At 37.3% G+C, this 24,798-nt stretch overlaps 1 protein-coding gene across 3 annotated transcripts in view; it reads right to left on the bottom strand.

The window, feature by feature from the left end:
- The window catches only part of USP32 (ubiquitin specific peptidase 32), a 58,646-nt gene that overhangs the window by 4,023 nt on the left and 29,825 nt on the right, over nt 1-24,798 (bottom strand). Inside the window, exons 6-31 of one of the 3 annotated variants that reach the window (XM_052688703.1) lie at nt 24,085-24,216; nt 23,596-23,703; nt 22,868-22,983; nt 22,413-22,475; nt 20,621-20,704; nt 19,353-19,414; nt 19,130-19,232; nt 17,657-17,702; nt 16,830-17,005; nt 16,402-16,542; nt 14,422-14,581; nt 12,072-12,226; nt 11,286-11,367; nt 9,507-9,581; nt 8,890-9,028; nt 8,506-8,611; nt 7,738-7,911; nt 7,023-7,197; nt 6,382-6,533; nt 5,679-5,790; nt 4,937-5,148; nt 3,372-3,556; nt 2,748-2,834; nt 1,880-2,000; nt 1,283-1,474; nt 426-714 (exon numbers count right to left, since the gene is read on the bottom strand). In XM_052688703.1, the coding sequence (XP_052544663.1) occupies nt 426-714; nt 1,283-1,474; nt 1,880-2,000; nt 2,748-2,834; nt 3,372-3,556; nt 4,937-5,148; nt 5,679-5,790; nt 6,382-6,533; nt 7,023-7,197; nt 7,738-7,911; nt 8,506-8,611; nt 8,890-9,028; nt 9,507-9,581; nt 11,286-11,367; nt 12,072-12,226; nt 14,422-14,581; nt 16,402-16,542; nt 16,830-17,005; nt 17,657-17,702; nt 19,130-19,232; nt 19,353-19,414; nt 20,621-20,704; nt 22,413-22,475; nt 22,868-22,983; nt 23,596-23,703; nt 24,085-24,216 (3,447 nt within the window). Of the gene's footprint in view, nt 1-425; nt 715-1,282; nt 1,475-1,879; nt 2,001-2,747; nt 2,835-3,371; nt 3,557-4,936; nt 5,149-5,678; nt 5,791-6,381; nt 6,534-7,022; nt 7,198-7,737; nt 7,912-8,505; nt 8,612-8,889; nt 9,029-9,506; nt 9,582-11,285; nt 11,368-12,071; nt 12,227-14,421; nt 14,582-16,401; nt 16,543-16,829; nt 17,006-17,509; nt 17,703-19,129; nt 19,233-19,352; nt 19,415-20,620; nt 20,705-22,412; nt 22,476-22,867; nt 22,984-23,595; nt 23,704-24,084; nt 24,217-24,798 lie in introns of all 3 variants that reach the window. The other 2 variants (XM_052688702.1, XM_052688701.1) reach the window with 2 other exon arrangements.

The following is a 24,798-nucleotide window of genomic DNA, read 5'->3' on the forward strand; positions in this document are numbered from 1 at the left end:
AACACACCGTCCAGACTTTCGCAAATAATAATATTAATAATAATAATAATAAATATTAAGAGAACAGTGTTCCATATAAAAGTAGAAGTAGCTGTGCACACACCCCCACCAACACTCCCATTTAAATCTCATGTAGAAGCATGCTCCTCAGACTGAATTCTGCCCGCTGTACACAGACATGGACAGTACCAGTATTCTGTAATGTTCTTTTTTTTAAAAAAATGGTAAAGCTTCATTAAGTTTTCCAAGGCAAAAAACAGAAGTGGTGAATGTTTCAAAATAATGTAGTGATTTAGCATTATATATATATATTAGTAATGCATATATATGTATATATACACACATATATATATATACATATATATATACATATCATTTTTCCCAATTATCAGCATTTAATGGAATTCTACCTAATAATTACCTACCTTTGATATTATTCATGACATTAGCAGTGTTAAGGGATGATGGACTTCTGTTCACATCTCCTTCTGTTGAATAAGTGATCTGCAGATCTACTTTTTTAGCGTCCCCTTGAAGAATCCGTGCTTCAGGAATTTCGTCAATTTGAGGAGTTAATTGTTTTCTCTGAAAATGACTTGGATCCCTTTGTACCAAAAAGGCACTTGGGTCAAAATTTTCTCGGGGAAATTTAACAATTTTCTGAGATTTTATCCAGCGGCCATTTACAAACTGGAATCTTTTCAGGTGAATGATCTAAGGAGAGAAATATGTTAAAAAAATTAAAGTATTATATCAGAGTAATTTCACTGTTAAATGTATTTTTTCCCCCCAAAGCAGACACATTTTATCATTTATTAATAAAACATTAACCATGTAGTATGTGACAGTGTGCACTGTGGAACTAATATTTTCACAGGGAAATGATGGAAAAGTTGCTTCTCTTCAGTGACAAATTTAGTGGTGTTTTGCATAACCTACCAAGTTTGAAAGAAACAAAGGAGGTGGTTACACAACTAGACAAAAAAATCACATTGCCAAAAAGATTGTTTAAGTGTGAACTCTGTCAGAGCAGATGAAACAGAATACAAAATGCCATCACTTGCTGCAGTGTTTCAGCTAAAAAGATTCAAAGGGATATGAGATTTATTTCAAGTTATTTGCCTGCATTACAGAAACGTGTGCTGCAAACTAAGTCAGGGCCCTCCTGAGACCATGAGCAAAAACACAACTTAGTCAGAACAAGATGACAATTAGCAATTCAAATCTTTAACCAATGCCCTTTGCTTTTATTGCTGTGGAGGAAAATGAAACAATACCATACCAAAATGGGAGGAAGCCTCCAAAGATCCAGTTTTTTTGTAGCCAAACAATGGGTCTTGCATTTGGAACAGTAGTACATCTCATCTTCACCCAGTTCCTCTTCACTGGTGAAGGCTCTAAGACAACTATCCAGGTTGATGGGCTCTGCTTGAGCTCGGCGGCTTTGTTCAACACTTTCATGCTCTTCTACAATCTGAAGTGAGATAGAACTGTATCCGACTTGGAAACACACACAAATTGCTCAGAGGAAGCCTCTGTTCACAGTATCACACGAATAACATCCTACGCTAATTAAGAATGGAAACCAGATGCAAAAAATTCTAGCAAAAATATGTTTCAATTATGAAGAGGCAAACATACAAATAATCTGTCCTTATTCTCAGCTTACAAAACAATCTGTAGAGCACAGAATTCTGAATAGCTGGTTGAGTTCAACTCAGCTACATGACTATCTTTAGATTGGTTTTGCAGACTCAATGAATCAAACAGGTTAACTAGGGATAACTGTTTGACACTGGCACCCTTAGAAAAATCTATTTATTAACTTCATCTTGGTGAACTACTACAGAATAACAAAGGGTTTCTGTTGCAATTTTACCCGTTCCTGGGACGTCTGGTAGCGTAGATGGAGTGCTGTTGGATCCCAGTCTACAGCAATGTAAGCATTCCCAACAGAAGCTCTATCCTCTGTGCACTCAATTTTACAGCCACGACAAAATCTAAGACAAAAAGACGTGGGATGTACACTGCCCAAAACATGTCCAATTTTACATTACTTCACACTTCTAAGAAAAATACAGACATTTTTACAAAACGATTTTTAGGACTGGTTTAGTACAGAATTTTAATACCCACGAGAAATTGAAGCAGTTGAGTAATCCCAGCCTGTGTACCTGTGTATATTGTTGAACGCAGCTGCCTGCTGCACACATAAATACAACGCTTTGTTTCCACAGGCAAACACACATTCACCTAACTGTAAAGGTCTGAAACTGTCAGTAGCATGTCTGTTAGGGAAAATTTCAAAGCATGTGCCCAGGGTGAATCTCAAACCATCCTATTTCTGTTCTTACCCTTTGAACAGTAGAGAAATGATTGAGGGCAGATAATGTACTTACTTTAAAAGTTCAGTTTTGTATGAAATCCCCACAAATCACCTGAACAAGTACATGTATGTGCTTGCATATAGACACACACACACACACACAGCAGATGGTAAGGAGTTAAAAGGCTTTTGGGTTTTTATGATTTCCTGACTTTCTCCAAATTTAAGGTTTCTGTCAGCAGAACTTACAGCTCTGAGTCACAAAAGTTATTCTGCAGCACAAGTCTGCCACGTGAGGGTGCTGGTTAAATTAGATTTCTGATTCTTATTGCTATTAGCTCTGAAGACCGAAATATATCAAAATCCCATTTTCGTAGATTACATTTCTGCTGAAGTGATTCCCTTAGGTCTAAAGATTTACCTGTACCACGGACACCAAGCACAAGAATTTCCATCCTTCTGAACCACTCTTAGGGTGAATGGATACTGATATCCCATGCTGTCATCACTAAAACAGAAGAGAACACAACATGAAACAATGTGCAAGACTGCTAGAAGTCCCTGGCATAACAAACTACGCAGTAATTTATTGCTAAGATGTATGAAATGGGACCACATGGCAGCTGTGTTATTTTTCCATTTGAATGAGTTATCAGAGCATGAGAATGAACCAATTAAGTCGTGCCAAGCATATCTTTAAGGGCAACTGGAAGGCCTGCTGCATTTAGCTACACTGCAAGGATTTAAAGGTTTTTGTTTTTTTAAATTATTAAACTTCAGGACTCTGAAATGAATTCTTATGAAAATAACCCTCTAGATGTAATCTATAGGCAGAAATCACTTGAAATAGAAGCACACAATTATTTCTAGAATTGCTGACATTAAAAACTTAATTATACATTTAAAAGCATATATTCATTCAACAGAGCTTTATGAGAAGTGAAAATTCACGAAATGAAAACCGAGTATTTTTAAAATCTTGTAAACAAATCTCTCAGCTACAGCATTGCACAGCTCAAGCCAAAAGCTGGCATGCCAAACTTACCAGTCTTGTGCATGATTACTAGCTTCCTGAGGGGGAAGGGGGCTGGCAAGCCTGGAAACCTGAATCCATACTGCATCGTACAGATCTTTCTTCCGTGTGTGAACTGTGCAAGGAACAATCAGTGGCATTCCAAAGAGACTGGGACGATTCTTCTGAGATGAAAGGAAGTACAGCTCTGTCCGCATCTGCATATTGGAAAAAAAGAATGACTCAGATACAAGTATTTACTACCTCTTCTTACCATGACGACTAGGATGCTGACCTTGGTTTACATTTTAGGTTTCAGCAATTAAAACAAACTATTAATTCTATTAAAAGTGCACTATTCCAGCAATTTTTCATCTTTTTTTTTTTTTTTTTCCAGTTTTGCTGAAACTGCCTGAAAGCCTTTTTGTATTATTTTATGGTACCACAGCAATGCTATTAATTAATTATTAATGTTATTTAAGCACTACACCACATCAACATACATCTGTTTCAACTATGTACATTTTTTTTGCATATCAAACGATGCACATTTCTTACTTTTCTCATCAGACAGCAACACTGTAATGCAGACAGACACTTAGTGATGCTGCTATCTGCTCCCAAATGACCTCTATACTAGGCAAGCTTATATTCTGTATAGAAAGAAAATCTTTACATTTACAGAATACACAACTTACTCCACACAGACAAATTGGCCTTTGTGCTACATGTCTCATTTGCAACAGAGACATCACACCAGCTTAATGACACTTGGGTACAGTAAGCTGCTATGGCCTTGCAAAAATTGTATACAACTGACCCTTTCAATTAGGTTTTTGAAGGACTGCTGGAATTGGTTCCTCTTTCCTCTTACCCAAAGTAGTACAACTAACAAGCTATAATGGCTCAAAAGCATTCTACCCAACGCCTAAGAAATTCTACCAAACTTGAGAGAACAAAGCAGGAAAAGTCTCATACAAACATGCAGTCAATTAAAATAGCCTCCCAGCCCACATCCATTAAGCTGTAAATGTCAACAGGCTCTGAAGACAAGAAGACAGTGCACACCAAATACATGGCTATTGGAGGTGGTCAGCCATCCAACTTTGGCATTTAGAGTTCAACACTAATACAGATGCTTTTTATGAAGAGTAGTTAATGCCAACAAAATGAACTATGAATGCACTATGCATCTTCACTGTTTCTGTGTATGAAATAAGGCTGTTTCATATAATTGAGAAGAAAAGCATTTCAAGTAGTTCCTCTAAGGATTTTTTCTGCTCAAAGAATCCTAGAACATTTAATCAGGGAGCCGGGGAGCACCCAAGTATGCATCTCACATTAGAGAAGTGGTAAGCATGCCAATACTCACAGAAGAAAAATACACCAACAGTAGACATTACTATTGAAATCTACAAGAGTTGTACGTCCAAATAACTTGGTGCTTACACAGTAGAGAATACATACAGTAGGAAAACATTCATGATCCCTAATAAGAAATACATATTAATTTATCGTACAGATGTAGATAGAATACCCTCTCTGACTTTCTCTAGGTGTTACACAAATCGTTTAAAACAAATGCAAAATCTACTAACCATTTTTCTGTGGACTGCAATTATGTACCCTGTACATGGACTATCAGAAAGCACAGGCACGTGACCATTGAGAGTCCAGTTGGCAAGGCTACGTTCTGTTCCACATGGCACAACAGTATTTGGCATTCCATTTGGAATCAGGGTTGGCTTGGGAAGGTCCCCATTCATCATTATGTTAGGTGCTCCATTAGCTGATGATCCAGTTGAGATATCTGCAGATAGATAATTACATTCTTACTCAGCTTCATCAATCATAATGCATCACAAGCTTTTTAGGTAGTCTTTTAGTCATAATCCTTTATTTGCCTAAAATTTTGCAGAACTCAGAGTATGCAAGAGCAAGGAATAACAGGCATTTACAATCCATGAAACCACAAACAATTTAAAAAAGCAAAAACTGAACACTTTTTTTTTTTAAATACATCCTACATCAGAGCCAACTCACAAATAACAAAATATTTTGCATATTTCTAACTAAAATGTGTATCTAGTGATCTTCAGATCGCTATGCTGGGCTTAAGCATAATAAGAATCTGAATCAGCCCACACAGAGACTGCTCACAGCACCCCTGCAGACCAAAACTTGGACTTGTGTCCTGCTTTTGAGTGTCACCTTTTACACTGTACTAAGCAGTATGGTTTTTCTCCTGCACTTTCTATTTATATTCCTATTATATATGTATTTATATTCCTAAGCACTGAGTATTTTACATGAATAGGAAATAAGAACGTTTTCTTTTACCTGACTGCACAGGACTTGATGCTGATGTAGGTGATCCTGGAACTGGTATTTCAAATGCACACAAAAACCCGCTCACTGATAACCGGACTTTCTGGTTGTCCTGAGGAAAATTCTTCATTGAAAAAGGGAAGATCAGTCAGATGTGTCCGTGTTTCTGTGACTCTGAACACGTTTTGTTCTTTTGAAAACATTACACCTATCAGATTATCTGCTTTCTTACACCTTTCCAAAAGGAGAAAGGAGAGCCAACAAGCAGATCATTTAGCATCGATGTAAGCATATCATGCACTCTGTACAGAGCTTCTACTTTAGTCTCCAGCCTCTTGACAGTGTTTAAGCTCATCACAGCACTCTCACTTGAGATTTGTTACAGGATGACTATGTCATGTTTTTCTAAAAATATCACTAGTAATGAATTCAATTAAATTTCTGCAAGCTTTTACTTCTCATTTTATTTACAAGATGTTTACCTTTGCTCAGCTTACTCTGATTTTAATTTAAAACAAATTGAGCTACAGTTTAAGACTGCAATATAAACCGAAGCTCATATAGAGATTCAGCTAAGCTGACTTGTTTAATCACACTTTCAGTTAAATTATTTCACATTCCTGGAATACAAAGCTTAATGTCAAGAAGAATGGACATGTGCCAACATATACAAATAACAGTAAGAAATTTGCAGCTTTTTTTTTTTTTTTTTTACCTTTATATTGGAACTGTGCACTTCTGCAAGTAGTATCTGTTCTGGCTTTAGCCCACAGAGTTCACTTAACTGTTTTTTCAAACCCGTATATTTCTCATCCATGTTCAATCTCAGGCCGTATCGAACGGGAGTAGTGCCATCCAACTTGATTACTTCAAAGGGGAACAGAAACGCCACGGTCAGCAAGTCAGGAAAGAATTAATGGAAATAAAATATTACATATTCATACGGAAGTAACTTTTTCCACTAAGACCTGATTTTCATTTTATACTTTTTAATTTATTACCGGCAATAAAATCGGTTTAGCTTTTTATCACCTTTCCTGTTCTTGCTGTACACAGACCAAGGACAGCCTCCACAACACAAGCAGCAAAGTTCTCGAAAACCTCAATTTTTTGTTTCTGTACCAAGTTCTTCCAACAAGATTGAAAGCAGACCATCTACACTCAGATTCTGAAGGTTTTATTTTTGTTTAACATTCCTGCGCTCTATAATATAAAATTATTTAACTGTGTTTTAAGTGTAAATGCTGACACAAATGAATTTAGAATGTTTTAGATCTGTTCCTTGGAAATCCATTCTACGTAGAGCTTCTATTTTAGCACAGGCAAGTTGATAGGGAGTTAAATAACACGACTCACCTGTAATTTCTAGGTGCATGTAGCTATCCATGGGCAAAGGCAAGGATAAAAAATTGAAAGGGTCAAACCTAACGCTTATGTGTCCACAAGTTTTACATTTAACTTGTGATTTCAGCTGCCCATGAAATAAATCTACAACAATTGATCTGTTTCTTCTCAGATGGTTTTCCCAGGCCTAAAACAAATTACAGAGAAACAACACAAAGTCAGAAGTTGCAGTCTACTTGCTTGCTCGATAGGAAAAGGCTATGTTGGAAGACATCTCAAGTTCTGTCAGCCTATGGAATTCAAGTGTACTTCCACAGAAACAGTTTACTGATTTATTAAAATTACTGAGTTTTCAGTTTCCATGGGAGTGAAGATAGTTCCTTCCCCTAACAAGATCATCAAAATATAACATCATTTGAAGTATTTCTGAAAGGACCATCCCTTGGGGAAAAAAAAAAAAAAAGTCTTACTGTTCTGAAGTCATTCAAAATGACTGTGAAGTATCATCTTTATACCTTATTATAATATTTAATTTAAACTCATTTTGAGATCAGATGTGAAACTGACTCCTTAAATCACAAATCTAACAAGTTTCAGAAGACCAGTTCTGAAAGAATACTGCCACACATAGAAATCAAGTAGCTTCTAACAGCTTACTGTTATGAAGGCAAAAGAAAAATAAAACAAATAAACCCAAACAAACAAATGAAAATACTTAAACCTATACCTCAGCTGCTACTTCCCAGTCTGGCCGACCATCGCTATCTTTCAGTTCAACATATGGCTTATCATGAACTCTATTCAAATCCTCATGAAGACCATCCAAAAGAAAAGCCAGAAGCTCCTGTGAGTCTTGCTGTTGAAAGCCATTAAACCTTGGAGCGTATTTTGCTATTGTCCACTATAAAAAAGCCAGAAAGTTCCATCACATTACATGACAAAAGTTGTAGCAATGTCATAGAGAAATCGCACGCTGTCAACAAACACAAATGCAATTGTGAGGACTTAAAGACAACTCCCTATGTTTTCAGAATGAGAAACTACTGACAGGTAATGCATGATCTTCTGTTCCTAACAAGAGCTACAAAAATCCACATCTTAGAACCTCTAATTTGCATCAGGTAAAACCTTTGAGCTCACGACCGCTGAATCATGATTATGTTCAACAGAAAGCTGCTCTGTTGCTGACCCCTAGGACAGATGCACCCAGGCCACCTCCAAATGGGTGTCTTGGCAGGAGGCAGGCCTTTCCCAAAGGAGCAAGTACTGCAACCACTTTGGAGTAAAAAGTGATGATTCCAGTTACGCTTGTTGGCTTCATAGCCAACTTCTATCACGCAGAGCACAGTCCACATTTCCTTTCCTTTCTCTATGGAGATACTGATTTGAGTCCCTGAACCAATACAGTTAACACTGAGAAAAAGTGCATTCAATCTGCTGCTGTTTTAAGAAATCCTTCCTTTCTGCTTTTAAATAATACACATCACAGCCTCACCCGCAACTTCAGTGGTGCTATATTCTTCTGAGTCCCACTCCACAGCTCCTGAACTAAATCCCCGTAGCATTTGGCCATGTGTCCTTTCATTCCTATTGGATTTGTCCTAGAAATGACAAAGAAATTAATACCAAAGTGAAGTTAAACAAAATTCACGCATGAATATAAATGAGGAAGCACAAAAGCTTCTTGAACTGTTTTAACTCAGCCCAAAACAACAACAACAAAAACGTTACAGCTCCATGCATCTAAATTACCACCTGTTACACAGCTGACATTTTATAATGATGGATTTGAAGGACTTGCTCATACTACTTCTGAAAGTAGAAACTAATCTCAAGAAATGCTATGACACCTAAGTGCCAATGGTCTCAGAAAAATTACCTGTTAAGTTCATAAAGATGTCTTCCTGAGATGAAATACCGTGTCAGAGGTTGCGTATTACTGACACACTGGATACTGGAGTTCATGAAACATGTGTTACCCAGATTGCTTAATCCAGTAGCACCCTTCTCAGTAGGAACTGAGAAAAAGAAAACATAATTATATCAATTCAGCAGATGTGAATGATTAGTCAGGAATGAAGTTCAGAATACAACCTTTTCACCATAACCATTACAGCTGAAATTGCTCCCACTTATGAGACTACAGCTTGCATAGATCCTACAGAGGGCCAGCCTGTTCAAAGCGTCCACTCTCCCAGCTCTGCTCATGTCAACAGAAATTGAAGTCAGTATTTTGTTGGATTTGATCTACCATCGAAAAAAGATGAAACCCACAAAATTCAGAATTTGCTTCTGCTGCATCTCAGTGCCTGAAAATACATCTATCAACAGATCCGCCTACCACACTTTACTAGCATCTAAGTTAACAAAACAGAAAGAACATGCAAAGCCCCATGGGTGTAGAAAACCATTTCCAATGTTAACAACACTTAAAATAAGTTGTTTCAGTACAATGTAGTCTTGGATTTTTCTCCTCACTGTGGCTCAAGCACTTACCTTTATGTCTGTCTATTTTACTGCTGTTTGCTATAAAAGACATCTCTTCAGGCCAGCTCATGTCTTTGTTTCGAACTAGAAAGAGATATAGCACAAGATTTTCTGGTTTGCCAAATATTCCAGTCATCTTACACAGCTAAAGATTCTTAATTAAAATTTGCAAATGAGATCATACATTTGTTTATTTTCAGTATATTATTACTTTTGCTTTCATTTCAATTGTTTCCCATCATTACTGAAAATCATTCTAACGCTGGCATCACTTCAGCTACGTCAAGAATGTCCTACGGGAGCAGCTATGAAATTTCTTTCTTGTCAAGTAACAATTTTTCAGTACCTGTTTCAATATTTAAAAATACATCCTTCAGACTTGTATTATTTCAGGAATGATCACTACTATTTTTTTGTTTGTGTGTACTAACAAAAGATTCATTTGCACTTCAAAACAGTGACAAATCTCACACATTTCATTCCTAAGCTAACTTGTCCACCACCTCCCCATGAATCCCTTCCCTCTGTAAGCCACTGTCTTGCATTGCTACAGTCCTTGCTAAGGCACATCAGCAAACTGGCTTAAGGAACCAATATTGCTAAAAATAAAAAATAAGAGTTATTTTTTACTGTATTACTTCTCACAGCCAGCTCATCAGGTAGGTGACAAATAGTTGGGCACAAATGACACAATAAACAGGAGGAGCAAACGGCTTATTTAGTGGCAGTGTTGATTTTGTTCATTCAACTACAGCCTCAGGATCGTTTCAGCTGATACCTGCAGACCCTCTCTCCCCTCTAAAACATAAACACTCCTTTCTTCCCATGTTTCTAGTGATTAACACAGACAACAGTTAATTGGATGAGCCACTGTGTCAATTTTAAATTGATAATATATGAACTGAGCAAGTGGCATAAGGACAATTCCACCTGGCACAACAGCCTGAAGCGTAACATGAAACTATGCTAAATGAAACTTCTACAGAAACAACACAAGAACCAAATTTATAGCCCGTGTCACCTTATGGACAAGAGCAGGGTGGATCTGTTTCTCAAATTAAGAGATCAGACAAAAAGTCAGGTCAAACCAATTTAAGAAGTCAGCTAATCCATGCACTCCGATATCTCTGGCAAAGGTCTAATTTATTAGTAACTGACTGTACTCTGCCAGACACAGCACTGCATGGCAGAAGACTCAATCGACAAACTGAAACAAGAAAGGCTTTGCTCGCTTACAAAGCTTTTTCACCGTGAGCACAGTCAGTCAAGCAGAAATGTATTTGGTTCTTTGCAGACTGGAAAAGAAACACAGCTTGTAATGAAGTTCTTAGAAAGGAACCTGATGTGGACTGAAACAGGACTGCAGCAGCTGTCCTGACCTTTCACTTGTAAGAACGTGTTCACACAAGTATCATAACATGAATTCTTGTAAAATCAGTGGGGGCAGGGGAGAATCAAACAATGGAAAAGCCTCAGATGCACCACATCACACAGATTTCACTTTATCTCTGGCGTTCCAGTTCCTACTTAGCAGTAATGAATTGATTGCAGCTTTGGTATTTCTTTCAGTATTTCTCTCAGTTTATACAGATAGGTTAAAATTTACACATACTCTTCCTTCTCAAAACATCTCCAAAGAATAAATACTTGGACAGCAGGCCAAATACATTTGAGTAGTAGCGTGGGCAATTACTCTGTGGTGTAATATGCACAACATATTAAGGATACACAGAGTCAAAAAACCATTTGTTCTTAGTATGAAAACCATTTCATATCCTCCTTTTATACCTTCTATTACTAGATGCTGTTCATCTTGGATTTTAAGATATTCCAGTCTGTGGTCTTCATCATCCAGCAAAGTAAGGTAATTCTGCAGGAGAAAAAGACTTCACAGTTATTATTCTCTGAGGATGTTTTAGTCTCAAAGCAATCAAACTAACATAGTATGAACTTTCTTTTCAGAAAAGAGTACCAGTTTCCTAATTAATTAACTGAAATTAATTAAATATAGCAGTTCACTGATCAGCACAAGTATCTGTTTCAATGCTCCAGTTTTAGATGGTATTTCTCAATAGAGAACTACATGTACTCAGTGCTTTGGAGGAATACTGCTTGCTTACTGTCATTTCTTCTCATACACATTTGGAAGACATCCTGTGTGGCTCCTGGCTTGCATCAACAGAGCCCTACAGTATTGTGTATATCAATGAAAGCACATTTTTACTTCCATTCAGAACAGTTTCTACGAAAATTTACATCATGACTATTAATCTGTCAGCCAACTGCCAATTTTTAAACATATTACAGGAAGAATTGATCTTTATCAAGCTAATAACACCAGAACATAAATTTCATTGCTTGGTTTGCAATAAAATCTCTTTTTTTTTTTTTTTTTTTTTAAGTGAAGTCAGTGAAATTTTTATTTACACATTTTGGTCCAAGCTCTCAGACATGAATGGCTGTAAGTAACAAAGGAAACTTACGGCCTTCATTTTTTCTATGCACGTATAAAATAACATGATATACAGTATTCATACGCTGCTAAACAGAAAGACAAAAGCAGACCAACATTACCTCACTGTTGTACAACCAGAGGCGCATATCTTCCTCCTTTATACGCAGCCTCTGAGAGAGATATTCATGTATCTCTTTAATTGTTTGCATTCGACTGAAGCAGCCAGTGTAAGCCAGCACTCTTTTTAAAGGAGCATTCGGTGAAGGTACATTCCCTGGGTTCAGAACAAAAGCAAAAGGCAAAAGAACGTATATACCCACATGCAAACTGAAATACAAATCAGATCCACAGCAACTTACTGCGCACACTCTGAATATTTTGGTTTTTTGTGTTTGAAAAAGTAGTCTTCCTTCAGTTTCAGAACAAGAACAGTGTGTTACACTGAGAGCTAGATGTTAACAACCCTTGGGAATGTCTCACATCAACACAAAAGTTATGCGATCACAAAGATAAAAACATCTCCCTTATTACCAAGACCTATTAGAAAATCGCTCCATTACAATCCTCAAAGGAAACAATTTAAAAGAAATTTCAAAATGACTGGACTACTCCATGCTTTTTTTTCCTCTTAAAGATGGGACCAAAGACGATGGTAGTTTTCAAACTAAAAAGCTTCCAAAATTCCACCATCATTTTCTTTTGAAAGCACACTGCAAGCTAAAAATAAGGCAAAAAAAAATACAAATAAAAATCGCTCTGACCACTCTTGGAAGCAGCACAACTTTGCTCCACCTCTCCCTGGGTGGAACGCCGATCTGAGAAGACAAAGCATCCCAGCCGTTCCACAACAGAGGTACTTCTAGCCAACTTCCTCACAACCATCACTCCAATTTTCATCAGAATTTCTATGTTGGCAAAAAAAACCCTTCATCAGTTGTTGTTTTCTCTAACATGAAAACATCTTTAAACATCTGCAAAAGCTCAGTTTGAAAGAGATGATCTTTCTATGCCTTGCTTTTCAAGCTTCTTCAGTTTAAAAACTTAAGAAGTTCCCCATTCCTACACAGTCTGGAGCACATTCACAGAAAGCTTTTGTTCTGCAGCCCAACTGGGCAACTGCATTAAGTAACCACAAAAATGACTGTTCTACTTTCATCAAACAATTAAAATAAATTAAGCAGTACCATATGAAAAGATGCAGTATTACATGCAATTTGGCAACAGGGCAAGACTGTACTGTAATCACCTTAAAAATGAGCAGAGCTGACTTTTCAAGTCAGTTTTCAAGTATATCAAGCAAAGTACTGATTTATTTTTTTTTAAAGAATACAAAAAGCATTTTCTGAGATTAAGGATCAGAGGATTAGTTGTAAGATTACAGCAAGAAAGCACATTTGAAAACTCAAAAAGATTAATAATTGATTGGGCAAATGAATTAGTGCAGAGCAAAATAATTTTAAATCAAGATCAAATTGTCATGTCAGAAAATTCCCTCTATTTGACTTTGGGTGTTTTAGGCATCCAAGGAAAAACAAATTTGGGTAGCAGGCAGTTTCTGCAGCAGAACTTGATCAAGCAGGCAGCCACCATTTACAGTTCAGTTTGTGATTCTACCAAAGCAGTGAAAAATGGAGCATCTGCATGAGATTTTTAAACATATGCCACGAGCAAAAAGGCTGAAAGAATTGTCTTTTCAGTAGTCAGATGAGCTCAATTTGAGACATACGTTACTGTGGGTATTCAATCTGTGTGTATCCAAATGCACATACATGTGAAAATCAGGTATCTCTTCAGACTTACTGTACAAGTCGAGTATGCAACTACAGTCACAAATGGATAACTTAAACATTTTTACAGGGATTTGGTTTAAGCTTAAACAAGAAAAGCTGCAAACTCTTTCAGCCAATGACTGGTACAGTTTTTTTGGCGAGCATTAATTCTACAATTACAGCATAAGTATTTTATTTGGAAGTTAATTTCTATCCAATTTTCCTACCAAGCTGCATGAAGTAACAGCCTTCATATTCCCTTAGTTCAGCCCCTTTCTATAGGATATTAAAAAGCCTTTGGGCATTGAAGTCTAGCTGCCCAAGTAACTCAGAACCAGATGACTTTATTACACCAAAGTAGCCTGCGTGGATTCTAGGGCTACGCAATTAGCTAACGGTGGGGATCAGTCTGCTCTTCTTAGCTCTTTACCTTATGCAGTGCTCATTTCTCACTTTGAATTCGTCCACCTATTTGCACTAACTACACAAAGTAACTGATTTCACTAAAAACGCTCCCTCGCGCCTCTTCCTTTTAAAAGAAGAGGGAAGGAAAGCCTTTTAATTTTTACCAAAAGCTGATTGAGCCTCACAGTTGATTAGCTGGTGTGCAAGCACAGTGGCAGCAAGCTTGCTTCTACGGCTCTGGGTCTCAATTTCTGAGAAACTGCACACTCGTATTCTTGCTGCATTCTTAAGTTACCTCTAGGTAAATGCTGAGGAAACATTCTCAGGCTCATCATACCCATATTCACCCAGATGTTTGACTGCTGCGTTCGCGTGGCAGGCTGCTGTCTCAGAAAGAGCAGATAGCGAGGAAATAACTCCAGTTCAGGCACATCTGTCTTGCTGTTTTTGATCACCTAGGGAAGACATTTAAAATACATTTCAGAGATACTTGTATCAGAAGCGCAGGGAGTCCTATAAGGAGCAGCAAGCAACAATTAAAGCACTGGGATAGATAAAGAAAAATTAATGTTTTACTAAGGGGCAAGAAGTCTTCTGAATTTCTTCCTGAAGTCTTATGCAAATATCCACTGCAATAAAAATGTACTCATTTCTGTGCGCTTTCTGAAGCTTTTTAGTTTCAGACTATCAAAAGCAAGCATCCTACTTAAAGGAAACAGAGCCTCCTGCACAATGCCATGGAAAGAACATTCGTGGAAATTCATGAAATACATTTGAATTTACACTGAAACTCATTATACTCAGTCATTATACTTCAATGTAAAAGGTTCACAGCTATTAAAAAAACCACATTTCTTCTGTTTTCAAGTACAGTATGAAATTCAAGTCTTTGTATTGTAAGGGTACACCAAAATTAACTCGTGATACGCTGGCAGAAAAAGCTGAAATTTCCCTGGAACATGACTTGCAGCTTTTCAGCCAACATTCCTACAAAGAAGTTGCTATCTAGAGCTGCCCAAGTGGAGATGTACATGAATGGCAGGACTTTTCTGAACAGGAGAATCAGAAGAAAACACTCAGCATAAATCATGAGTAGCAATACAATGCACTTCACTTCCATGGCATTAAACCTCAGCTACAACAAAAATCAGGGTGCTGACATTTTCTGGAAAGCAGCAGCAATCAGACCCTGATGTGGGGTGGGAGACTGAGCAGTGCCTGTACACACATAACCAAAGGGTCCCATCATCTCAAGTGCTCAGATAAATATTCTGACAGTTAGCTAATTATGGTCTGCAAATCCGAGGCTTACACATACACACGATTTATATTTGCATAAAGAGGGTATCTAAACTTAAATTCTTTCATTTGGAATGGAAGCCTCTTTTCTTTTGGCATTATCACAAAAATCTCAAGCATATTAGTTCTGTACTGTGATAAAGTGATATGGCCTTTCCTGGATTATGAAATGTGTTTGTTTCTATGGAGAATGTGTGGGAGGAGGTTAACAGAAGCCAGTGATTTTTCACTGTAAAAATCACTGTCAATACTATGTCTAACTGATCAAATCCTCAAAGAATCATAAAGCAAATTTTCCCCATTTCCAACACCGAACATAAAACTAATTTTAAAAAAAGTGCAGCTTCAAATCTGCTTGAAATCAGAACATTAGAAAAAGAGAGGCCTGTCTTATATAAACTCATTCATCTACAGGCTACAAAATGTTTCACAACTTATTAAAAAAATTTACATACAGGCAGACCATCAATTCCAAAATTTCTGCTCACCACAAGGTGAATTACATTGAAGAACGCTAAACCAATCAGGGATCTACCAAACATTCCCTCATGTAAGAGGTTTAATCTTTAACTAAGGATATTGCATCTTTAACACAATCTCACAATGAGTTCAAGAAGCTGATTTCAGTTGTTTAAGTTTGTTGGTCTTTTTCTTCCCTCTTATCAAGAAAGTTTTCATACCTTTCTCTGTTTTAGCCAACATGACCAGCTGATCAGCTGTGCAGTACTTCTGCACTGCTGCAATATATTTTCTGGGGTATGTTCTACAAATCTCCAGGTTTTCTGACCACATGCATTTCTAAGACTATCTATTTCCCCAACTTGATCTTCAAGATTTTTCATTGTCTATGAATTTTCAGATAAAGTAGAAACTGATCGTAAGAGATTGCTTTGTGGAAATGGTAAAACTCAGACAGTAGATTTCACACATTATTTAAGGGGTTATGGCAAGTTAATTGTTCATAATCACAACTCACCGGCCTGGGCAGGGACAGGTTTGCTCCATACCAGTGGTAAAGTGCTCTCCAAACTGGTTCTGGGACCATGACATAGTCCCTTCCTTCCACCAGCTGCGGCGATCGCTTTAATCTTCCACCCTCCATTGTTAACGATGCAGCCTTTTGAACAAAAAGGGATTTTATCAAATCTCAAGTGCAAAAACTAGCACACAGCTACAACAATTTTAGCTCGTGAACAATTAAAATAACATTAAGCTACAATTAGCATCTGTTTCTCATAGTAAGATAGAATGTAAATATACCAATAAGTTTCACTGTTCACTATTTCACTAATGACTGTCCAAATATAAAGACCATCTTTTGTGTCACCTATTCTGACAGCTTCAAGTATAGTGAAAACTGTTGGCTTTTTGTTTTTGTTTTCATGCAACAGAAGATGTTTTTACCTTCACTGGTTCTTGTGTTACAAGAGGTTGGTTATCAATAGCTCCTGGTTTCTGAGGATTGAGCTGGAGCAAAGCATTCCCATTGGTTCCAAGGAAACACTGATTATTATTGTCCGAAGTGTTATGCTGCCTAGCAAAACACACATCCGTCCCTGGTGTGCTGGGATAAAGAGCATCTGCAGCAGAGCATGAAAAACACATTCTCTATTTCATTCAGTGACTCCTTAAAACAACAATGCATCAACTAAACTGATCTTTACATACTGTTTTTGTATATATTTTAAAAGATAACTGAAGATCTCTATTCTTCAAACTCCAGTATACAACTCAAATTTCATAGTAGAAGCAAATAAATTTGCGGTCTCAGAAAAGGTAAACAAGGGACTACATGCAATCTACTCTTGAGATACTTACAGAAACAGCCCAAATTGGTTCACATGGGCAAACGTGTTTTGCATTTGTGCTCATTCTCTGATGTTTGAATATCGAACGCTTGAAATTCTTATATACAAAACTGAAAATATATGCACTAATGTTTCTGTTGTTTGTTTTATTTTTTTCTCCTTGCTACTACTGCAACCTAGACTTGTATCTTTTTGTCTGGAGGAATCCATGCAGCATCTAGGTTCTCAGAACTTTTTCTATATTAAACCTCCAAGGAAATAAGATGTTATGCTTACTGCTGCTAGTAGACTCTGAGGCTTCTGATGCAGTAGAAATATTATCTGAAAACTTTTCTTCTGTTGCACTGAAGTAATTAAGACCTCCCATTTTGTCTTCTCCCTGTTCTGAAGTATTGGCTGCAGCAGCTATGAGTGAATTCTTACCTCCACTCAAGACAGATGAAGGCTCTATCACAACAGGGTTTGCATCCTAAAATTGACAAGCAAGTGGAAAAGTTATTTATAAGCCAGTATCAAAGACTTAACAACAGTGAAACCGACTGCCAGAATTCACAGTTATGAAAACACTTTTACACACTGTAATGAACTTCAGAGACAAAGAAACTTACTACAACTACAGATGTAAAAGAGAAAAAGAAATGCCAGAATAGTTAAATCAATGGAATATTCTTCTACACAACATAAACGTTGTGAACTAGCAGAAATATTTTCTCTAACCAGATGTATAATGACAACCATTTTAGACAGCTGTAATTACAGACTCTTAATATCTGAGGATTTGTCCCTACTGAATTTCACATGGTGAAACAAGGACAGCACATCCAAGAACAAAACAAAACACGCTCTCTCTTCAAACCTGCGAACAAGCCTTCCCTAACTTCCTGTTTTGATCAGCCAAACACCAGAACTCTGCACTAAAGCTGGAAGTATAAAAAAGAGACTAAAATGTGCATTGGAATGACAGCAGTAATTTATAGTTCCACAGAACTTGAGTATTTACTTTGTTCAAGAAGACACAGCGACTAATGGCATTCTACTATTACGTAAAGTATTAGCTACGAAGTTACACATCCATCTGAGTACTTCTACTATGATAAGGATCAAATTACCCAGCATTTCCAGCACTGAAGCCATCATTTGTCCAATTCATTGTGCACAATGAATAACTGTAATTACACCATTAGTTAATGCAGGCGTTGCAATTTTCTGAACCTTTTTTGTTATTTGAATTTATGAAAATTCAAGTATGTATGTGATAAGTTATAGCTATGTACATTTATTCTGATAAGTTGTTTATTTCCCTTATTCTGCATTCTTGGCTGTCACCTTTAAAGAATACTTATCTCCATCTTAATTAAATTTTATTAAGCACGATTTCTTCTGCATGCAAATCAAGTTCACATGCATGCTTTATGTCGAATATTTCAGTTGAAGGACTTCAAATTGCACCACATAACACAAGGCTGTAGCAGGACTCCTTTGATCATGATCAGGTGTTGAACTAATTTTCATGATAGTCTTTAAGGCAAATGAAATCACTTTCCTCCTTTATCTGCACAGAGTACACACAGCATGAATTTATGGCATAAGAGCCATCCCACATTCCTAAAGTGTGAAGTCAAAACCAAACAATGTACTTTTATTATTGAGTGGTTCCACAGACTTCAAGGAAGTATTTCTGTGAGAGTATGCTTTTATTTCAAAGATCAGGAATGAGTAAATCAAACTGAAAGAGGTGTCAGCTGAATGAAAAGCCCGCAGTGTAATGATGATTCAGTAAAACAATTATTTTCCACTATGAAACAGGGGATACTTAATTTCAAGCATTGGTGGTTGAGCAGCCACTTGCTTTCTGTTCTTTATCACTTATTCATTTCACATTACTCTTCTACTTACATATTTGACATATTCTTTCCACTGGTGCCACCACGGCATTGCAATAAGAAACCAGTTGTGCCCTGGCTGAAGGCCATATCTGCTTTCCCTTTCTAGCCAGCCTCTGCAAACAACAAACAGCACGGAGTATTAACTGAAAAGGGGAAGTTGCAACCCTTCTTTTGATAGTATTTATTAAAAGATGACTTCGAAATATATTTAGAACTGAGAGCTAAGCACACACCTAATGATCTGTCCTTCCTCTTCTGGAGTGGCAGGTCGCAGCCCCAAAACTATATGACATACCTGGAAAAGGAAAAGTAATTTTTAAGAATTGCATCAATGTGAAACAAACGTTAGGTGAGTGAAAGAAAAGAATAACTTATAAAGAATTTTTGAAAAGTCTATGTAGCAACATTACCTACAATCAAACAAGTCACTAAACAAGAAATATTCGGAGTTACTGTATTTGCCACCTGCTCCCACTGTAAAGATAATAAAGTACCACAGAAAATTTGGTCAAAGCTGCTCTCGAACAACCTTTGCTTTCCTCTCTCTTTCAAAGGGAAAACAGCACACAAAATAATAATGAAAGAACATACAGAAGAAAAAAAAGCACAAGCCCTTGATAGTCCCTGTTTTGAGCGGGCATTGCTATGTGTGCAGGACAGCACTCCCAGATGTTACTAAGCATCCTGGCCTTGGCAGCCACCAAGTCCCCAGCAGCTCTGGCCCAGCAGCCCCCAGCCACAGGGCACGCAGTGGGGAGTAACAAGCAGGGAAACACTCTGCAGGAATCTTTGCTTCCCACCACAGGGAGGAGGGTCAGCTGTCTTGTCTCTAAGACATTTGTCAAATTGGTTGCTACTCATAACATGATTTATAGTCTTTTCCTTACATCTCTTTTGAGGTTACTAATTTGCATCTCAGCTGGAGCCTTCTAATGACTGGGGAGATATCTTACTTAAATTTATATTACAGTGTGAGGGACCATTTTACATTCTGAATAAAACAAAAGCCATTAGCTGCTGGGAAGCAACAGATTTTCCAGCACACACAACACAGCTGGCTCCAATGTTTCCTTTTAAGTCATGTTACACTGTGCTAGTATCAGATTTTTCACATAAACCACCCTGCAAACAAACCAAAAAAAGCTTTCCAAGGCACTCAATTCAGACTACTTAGCTTTTCTGTCTGCAGATGAGATGCAGAAGCTCATGACAGTTTAAATACAAGCCCAGACAAATCAATGGCAGACCCTGTCCTGTGTGAGCATGCTTTTGAGCTTGAAGCCTGAAATGACCGTGCCCCATGTCATAAAGGGATCAAGGGAAATGAAACATCTAAAATGAACACGTTATAACTGCTAGAAGAAAAAGTAAAACCGAGCTTAATGCAACAGACAAACGTGTAAGCATGCTGACACAAACACTGGTGCTGCAACTCACAGCTGTGCAAAAAGCTGATGAGCCAATTACCACGCATTACATCTTTAAATTTTCTTAAACATACCTGAAAAAGTAGGTTTAAAAACTCATTGGCAAGAGCACTCTTCACACTCCATATCTGGTAGTCCTCCAGAGTGAGGTGTCCAAGCTTAGTTAAAAGAGGAATGGGAGAAAGGGATGAAGAACCAAACTATTAACCTGACTATTTAATAGAAGTACGATTAAAAAGCTCATTAAATGTGTCACGCAAGGCATGACAAAATTAGTAGTTGAGAAAAATTAGCATCTACCATTCATAATAAAGCTGGATCCAATAAAATAAGAAAAAGCCAGTTCCAATATAACAAGCAACCCAGAGAACCAAAAAGCTTGAAGGTTACACATCAAACTACACACAGCATGCAACCTTTGCTCCTGCTCTGTACCATCCAGACCACTACTTTCTCCAGCCACTACAGCAGCAGGGGCAGCGCGTGGCTGCTCAGATACTTGGAATCTACACAAGACTGCTGTCTTCCCTGAGGGCTGGGAAAAACGATTTTGGATAAAACCCTCATGATCTTAACGTACAATATGGCATATTAGCTCTGAATCATTTGCAAAGTTACACTAGCATAACACTGACCAATACCAGAATCAATTAATTTCTGATTGTCAATTATTCAGTGATAAAAGCAATTGTGATTTTTCAGTATAGCCCACAGTCACTTTCAGAGCACTGGCAGTTTGCTCACCTCCTCTCACAGATCATTTGCTCTGAAGTTCAGAGGTCAAAGCTGACGTATGAGAACAGGTTATGCAATTTACATAATTAATGCATCACCAACTCTTCCCAGCACTACATCCATGATGCACTTAGGAAAGATATTCCAAAGACACTTTTTTCAACTCTATGGAGATAAGGCTGCTCTTATAAACACCTCATTAAAAGACCAAACAAAAGCCTCAAAGCATGAGAAGAAGGAGCTCAGTGAAGCCTTATTTCCTATTGCTCTAGCAGTAACTGAACTCTAATAAAATATTTGCCTACTGCTTTGTAGAAGTACAAGCGGTCAAGAGAAGTATTCAAACAAGTAACTAAGAATTCTTTAGAGCCTTTCTTACACTACTCACAATTTGCACTTCCTCTTATAATTAGCGAAGCAAAGAATGAAACAATGGAAACAACTGTCACAATATTGTTTGCAGATAATGGTGCCCATTGCAAAAAGCAGGAACATAATTAAAGATTTACTCACAATTAACTACAAAGCACAATAGAAACTATTAAGATTTGTTGTTCTGTCATGACAGTGGCCTCCATGGTTTCACAGACACTTAGCTTTCCAACAGTAATACTGTGCTGTTCGTATTCACTGACTGCATATGATGTCATTTGCCAAAAAAATTTTGTTATAACACCAGAGTTACTTTTGAATCAATGCAGTTCTGTTCCAGTACAGGAGAATAATGTATCTTTTTACAGAGCAAAAAAGATGAAATTCACCACTGCACTACATCTTTCTTCTCCAGATCGCTTTAACACGAAAGAAACAAACAGCATTCTTCACGAGAAGTAAGCCATCAGATTTAAAAGTGGTATTAATTACACCTAATAAAGCCTTATAAACAGCGCATGCTTCAAATTAATTTTATTTGGTTAAGCCTTTTTGGTTTAGCTTTGTATATAATGGCTTATAAATTCAAACATTACTTTGCAACAGAACAATGTGGAAAACTGACATTTCACGTAAGATTATTTTATTGACACCCCTGCTTCAAGGAAAGCACACAACTATTTCATTTATTAATTTATTTACACAATTGAAGATACTGATAGAATTGATAGAAATGACAGGAAAATAGCAAATTCCTACCTTTGTGTTGTCATGCATATTCAAAATATCTTCTACAATTTCAGACAAATCCATGTCCAACTCCTTGGCACACAAAAGGATTAGAAAAAAAGATTCAAATTCTCAAAGCACTCTCTGGAGCAGTACGTGTTCAGAATAAAGATGCAACTATCAGAAGGCTGACGATAGCACTATGTAGTTCACAACTGAGTGCTTCCAGGCAATTGTACTTTTGTACCTGAGGCTCCTTCATATGAAGCAGCATACATTACAGCCATGGCAGTACTTTGGTTTACAGCAGGGCAAAGTTATATTATCAATAGTTCTCAGTTAAGACAGTTTAAAAGTTGTTTCATTTCACTGAAACTATGATCAAACAAGATTGACATCTGAAACAGGAATATTACTCCTACTTTTGAAAGATGATTTTAGGAAACAGAAGCAAGTGAGCAAGAAAATACATACATATAACTTACAGGTATTTTATCAGTACGGTTATCTTTCCAGACCTCTAAAAGTGCAACCACCATTTCTTTAAGTTCTGTGCGAGACAGCACACCATCCCGGTCAATGTCAAAAACCTTGAAGCAAACTGGGGGAAAAAAAAAGGAAATGACTTTTGTGCATCAGAACCACTCAACTTTTCTCTTTTCCCTTGCAGAATGCAAGTCTGCAGAGTCACAAAAACATTATTTAGTGCTGACAGTTTTGATGAGGCAGGATGCATGTGGTAGTGAGGAAATGGAGCAGCTGTGTTTAATAAACTGTAATCTAGATTCCTGCAATTTTGTGCTGCGTTTTCTGATGTGACTTAGCAGGGAACATATGTGCATACAGAAATCCCCAGTAAATGCCTTTAAGTTCCAGCAATATGGCTTTGGTGAAGTATGGAAGGAAGGCTCTCCCAAAGCAGAACAACACCTTGCAGAAAAGAAGCCAGCTGAAAGCTGACAGCAGCCAGGACAACACACATAGCTACAGAACAGTGCAACATAACTTGCAAAGTATCAGCTATGAAGTACACAGAGCTCAGTTTTATCATGCTTTAAAAAGGGAAGTCTTCCTACTTTAAACTTCATTTTATTTTTTAACTTCTGAACACACTCAAGTAGAACAAATTTCTAAGAAGGTGAAAACAACTAAGCGTACTTGCTCAAACTGACAAAGTTCTCTAGAATTAATAGTTAATACTTTGCATACTTACACTTCTGCCTTTCTGCCAGGGGTCCCCTGCAACATGCTGAGAGCCCACAGGAAATTTCTTTAAAATCTATGTGATTGTCTCGGTTTTCATCAAAGGCATTAAACAAACCTGCAAACAACAAAGCATCTGTTATAGCACCTGACTGAAACAGCTGACAACAGCATCTCTGTGAATTGTAACAGCTCACACAGCAAGGACAAACATTTGTAATTTTAACTGATTTTCAATAAAGTGTATTAAAGAACAGCAGCCAGAAGTACTGCTTCCATTTGTCATTCTACCTTTCACAACGAATGCAGATTCTCAGGCATTGTTTCTTATTTCCAACATTCACAAATCAGTGAACAGAATTTAAGCTTAAAATATTTTTAAAAAATGGCAAAACCACAATCCCATTTCTGAAGCACTAAAATCTGTATGTCAAGAGGCCACCAGGGCCCCAACAGCACAGCACACTGTTTCCTCCAATGCTCTGTCGCAGTTCCATACCTTCACTCAGAGATGGATGAATAGGAGGGGAAACCAAGGGAGCAAATGTTTCTAAATCAAAGCGTCCAGTTCTTGATTGAGCTTTTAGCAGCCAGTATCGTTTCTCAAGATCAATGATGTCAGATTCTTCCACTGTACAAGCAACACAAAGAAAAGGAGATCTACCACCATCTGGACCATGTTAGAACTGGGCACTAAATATGATTACAGCACTATTTTGTCACAAAGAGAATGGTGCTTTTTTTGTTTTGTTTTGTTTTATTCATGCATATAAATAATAAAGATACAAGCTATAAAGTTCTGTTATTACCTGGTTTACCTACAGAATAATTTTAGCTATTTAATGTCAAGGAGCATGAGGTCAGCAAGTGATGAGCGTTTAGACATACAGAAATGAACACTCTATAAAAGGCTCCAGCAATCTCTTCATTTTCACATACTCTCAATGAATTGAACACGCAGGATGTATGACAATGCCATCTTTCAAAACCAGCCAATATTTACATGCTCTAAAATGGATGTAAAGCAGCACTAAGAAAAAAAAAAAAAGCAACCAGAACTCTTACGAAAGAAAATCCCTTGGTGCCCTTGAAAAATCCCTATACGAAAGTTTGGGCCTACTTATACAGCAGTAAGGCTGAATTTCGATGCGACATTCACACACTGCTCCAGCATTATTTCCAAACAAGTATTTTATTTTACTCTGTTGTTTTT

The sequence above is a fragment of the Tympanuchus pallidicinctus genome, unplaced genomic scaffold (assembly GCF_026119805.1).
Source record: "Tympanuchus pallidicinctus isolate F22 unplaced genomic scaffold, pur_lepc_1.0 scaffold24, whole genome shotgun sequence".
In the NCBI taxonomy this organism is placed as follows: domain Eukaryota; kingdom Metazoa; phylum Chordata; class Aves; order Galliformes; family Phasianidae; genus Tympanuchus; species Tympanuchus pallidicinctus.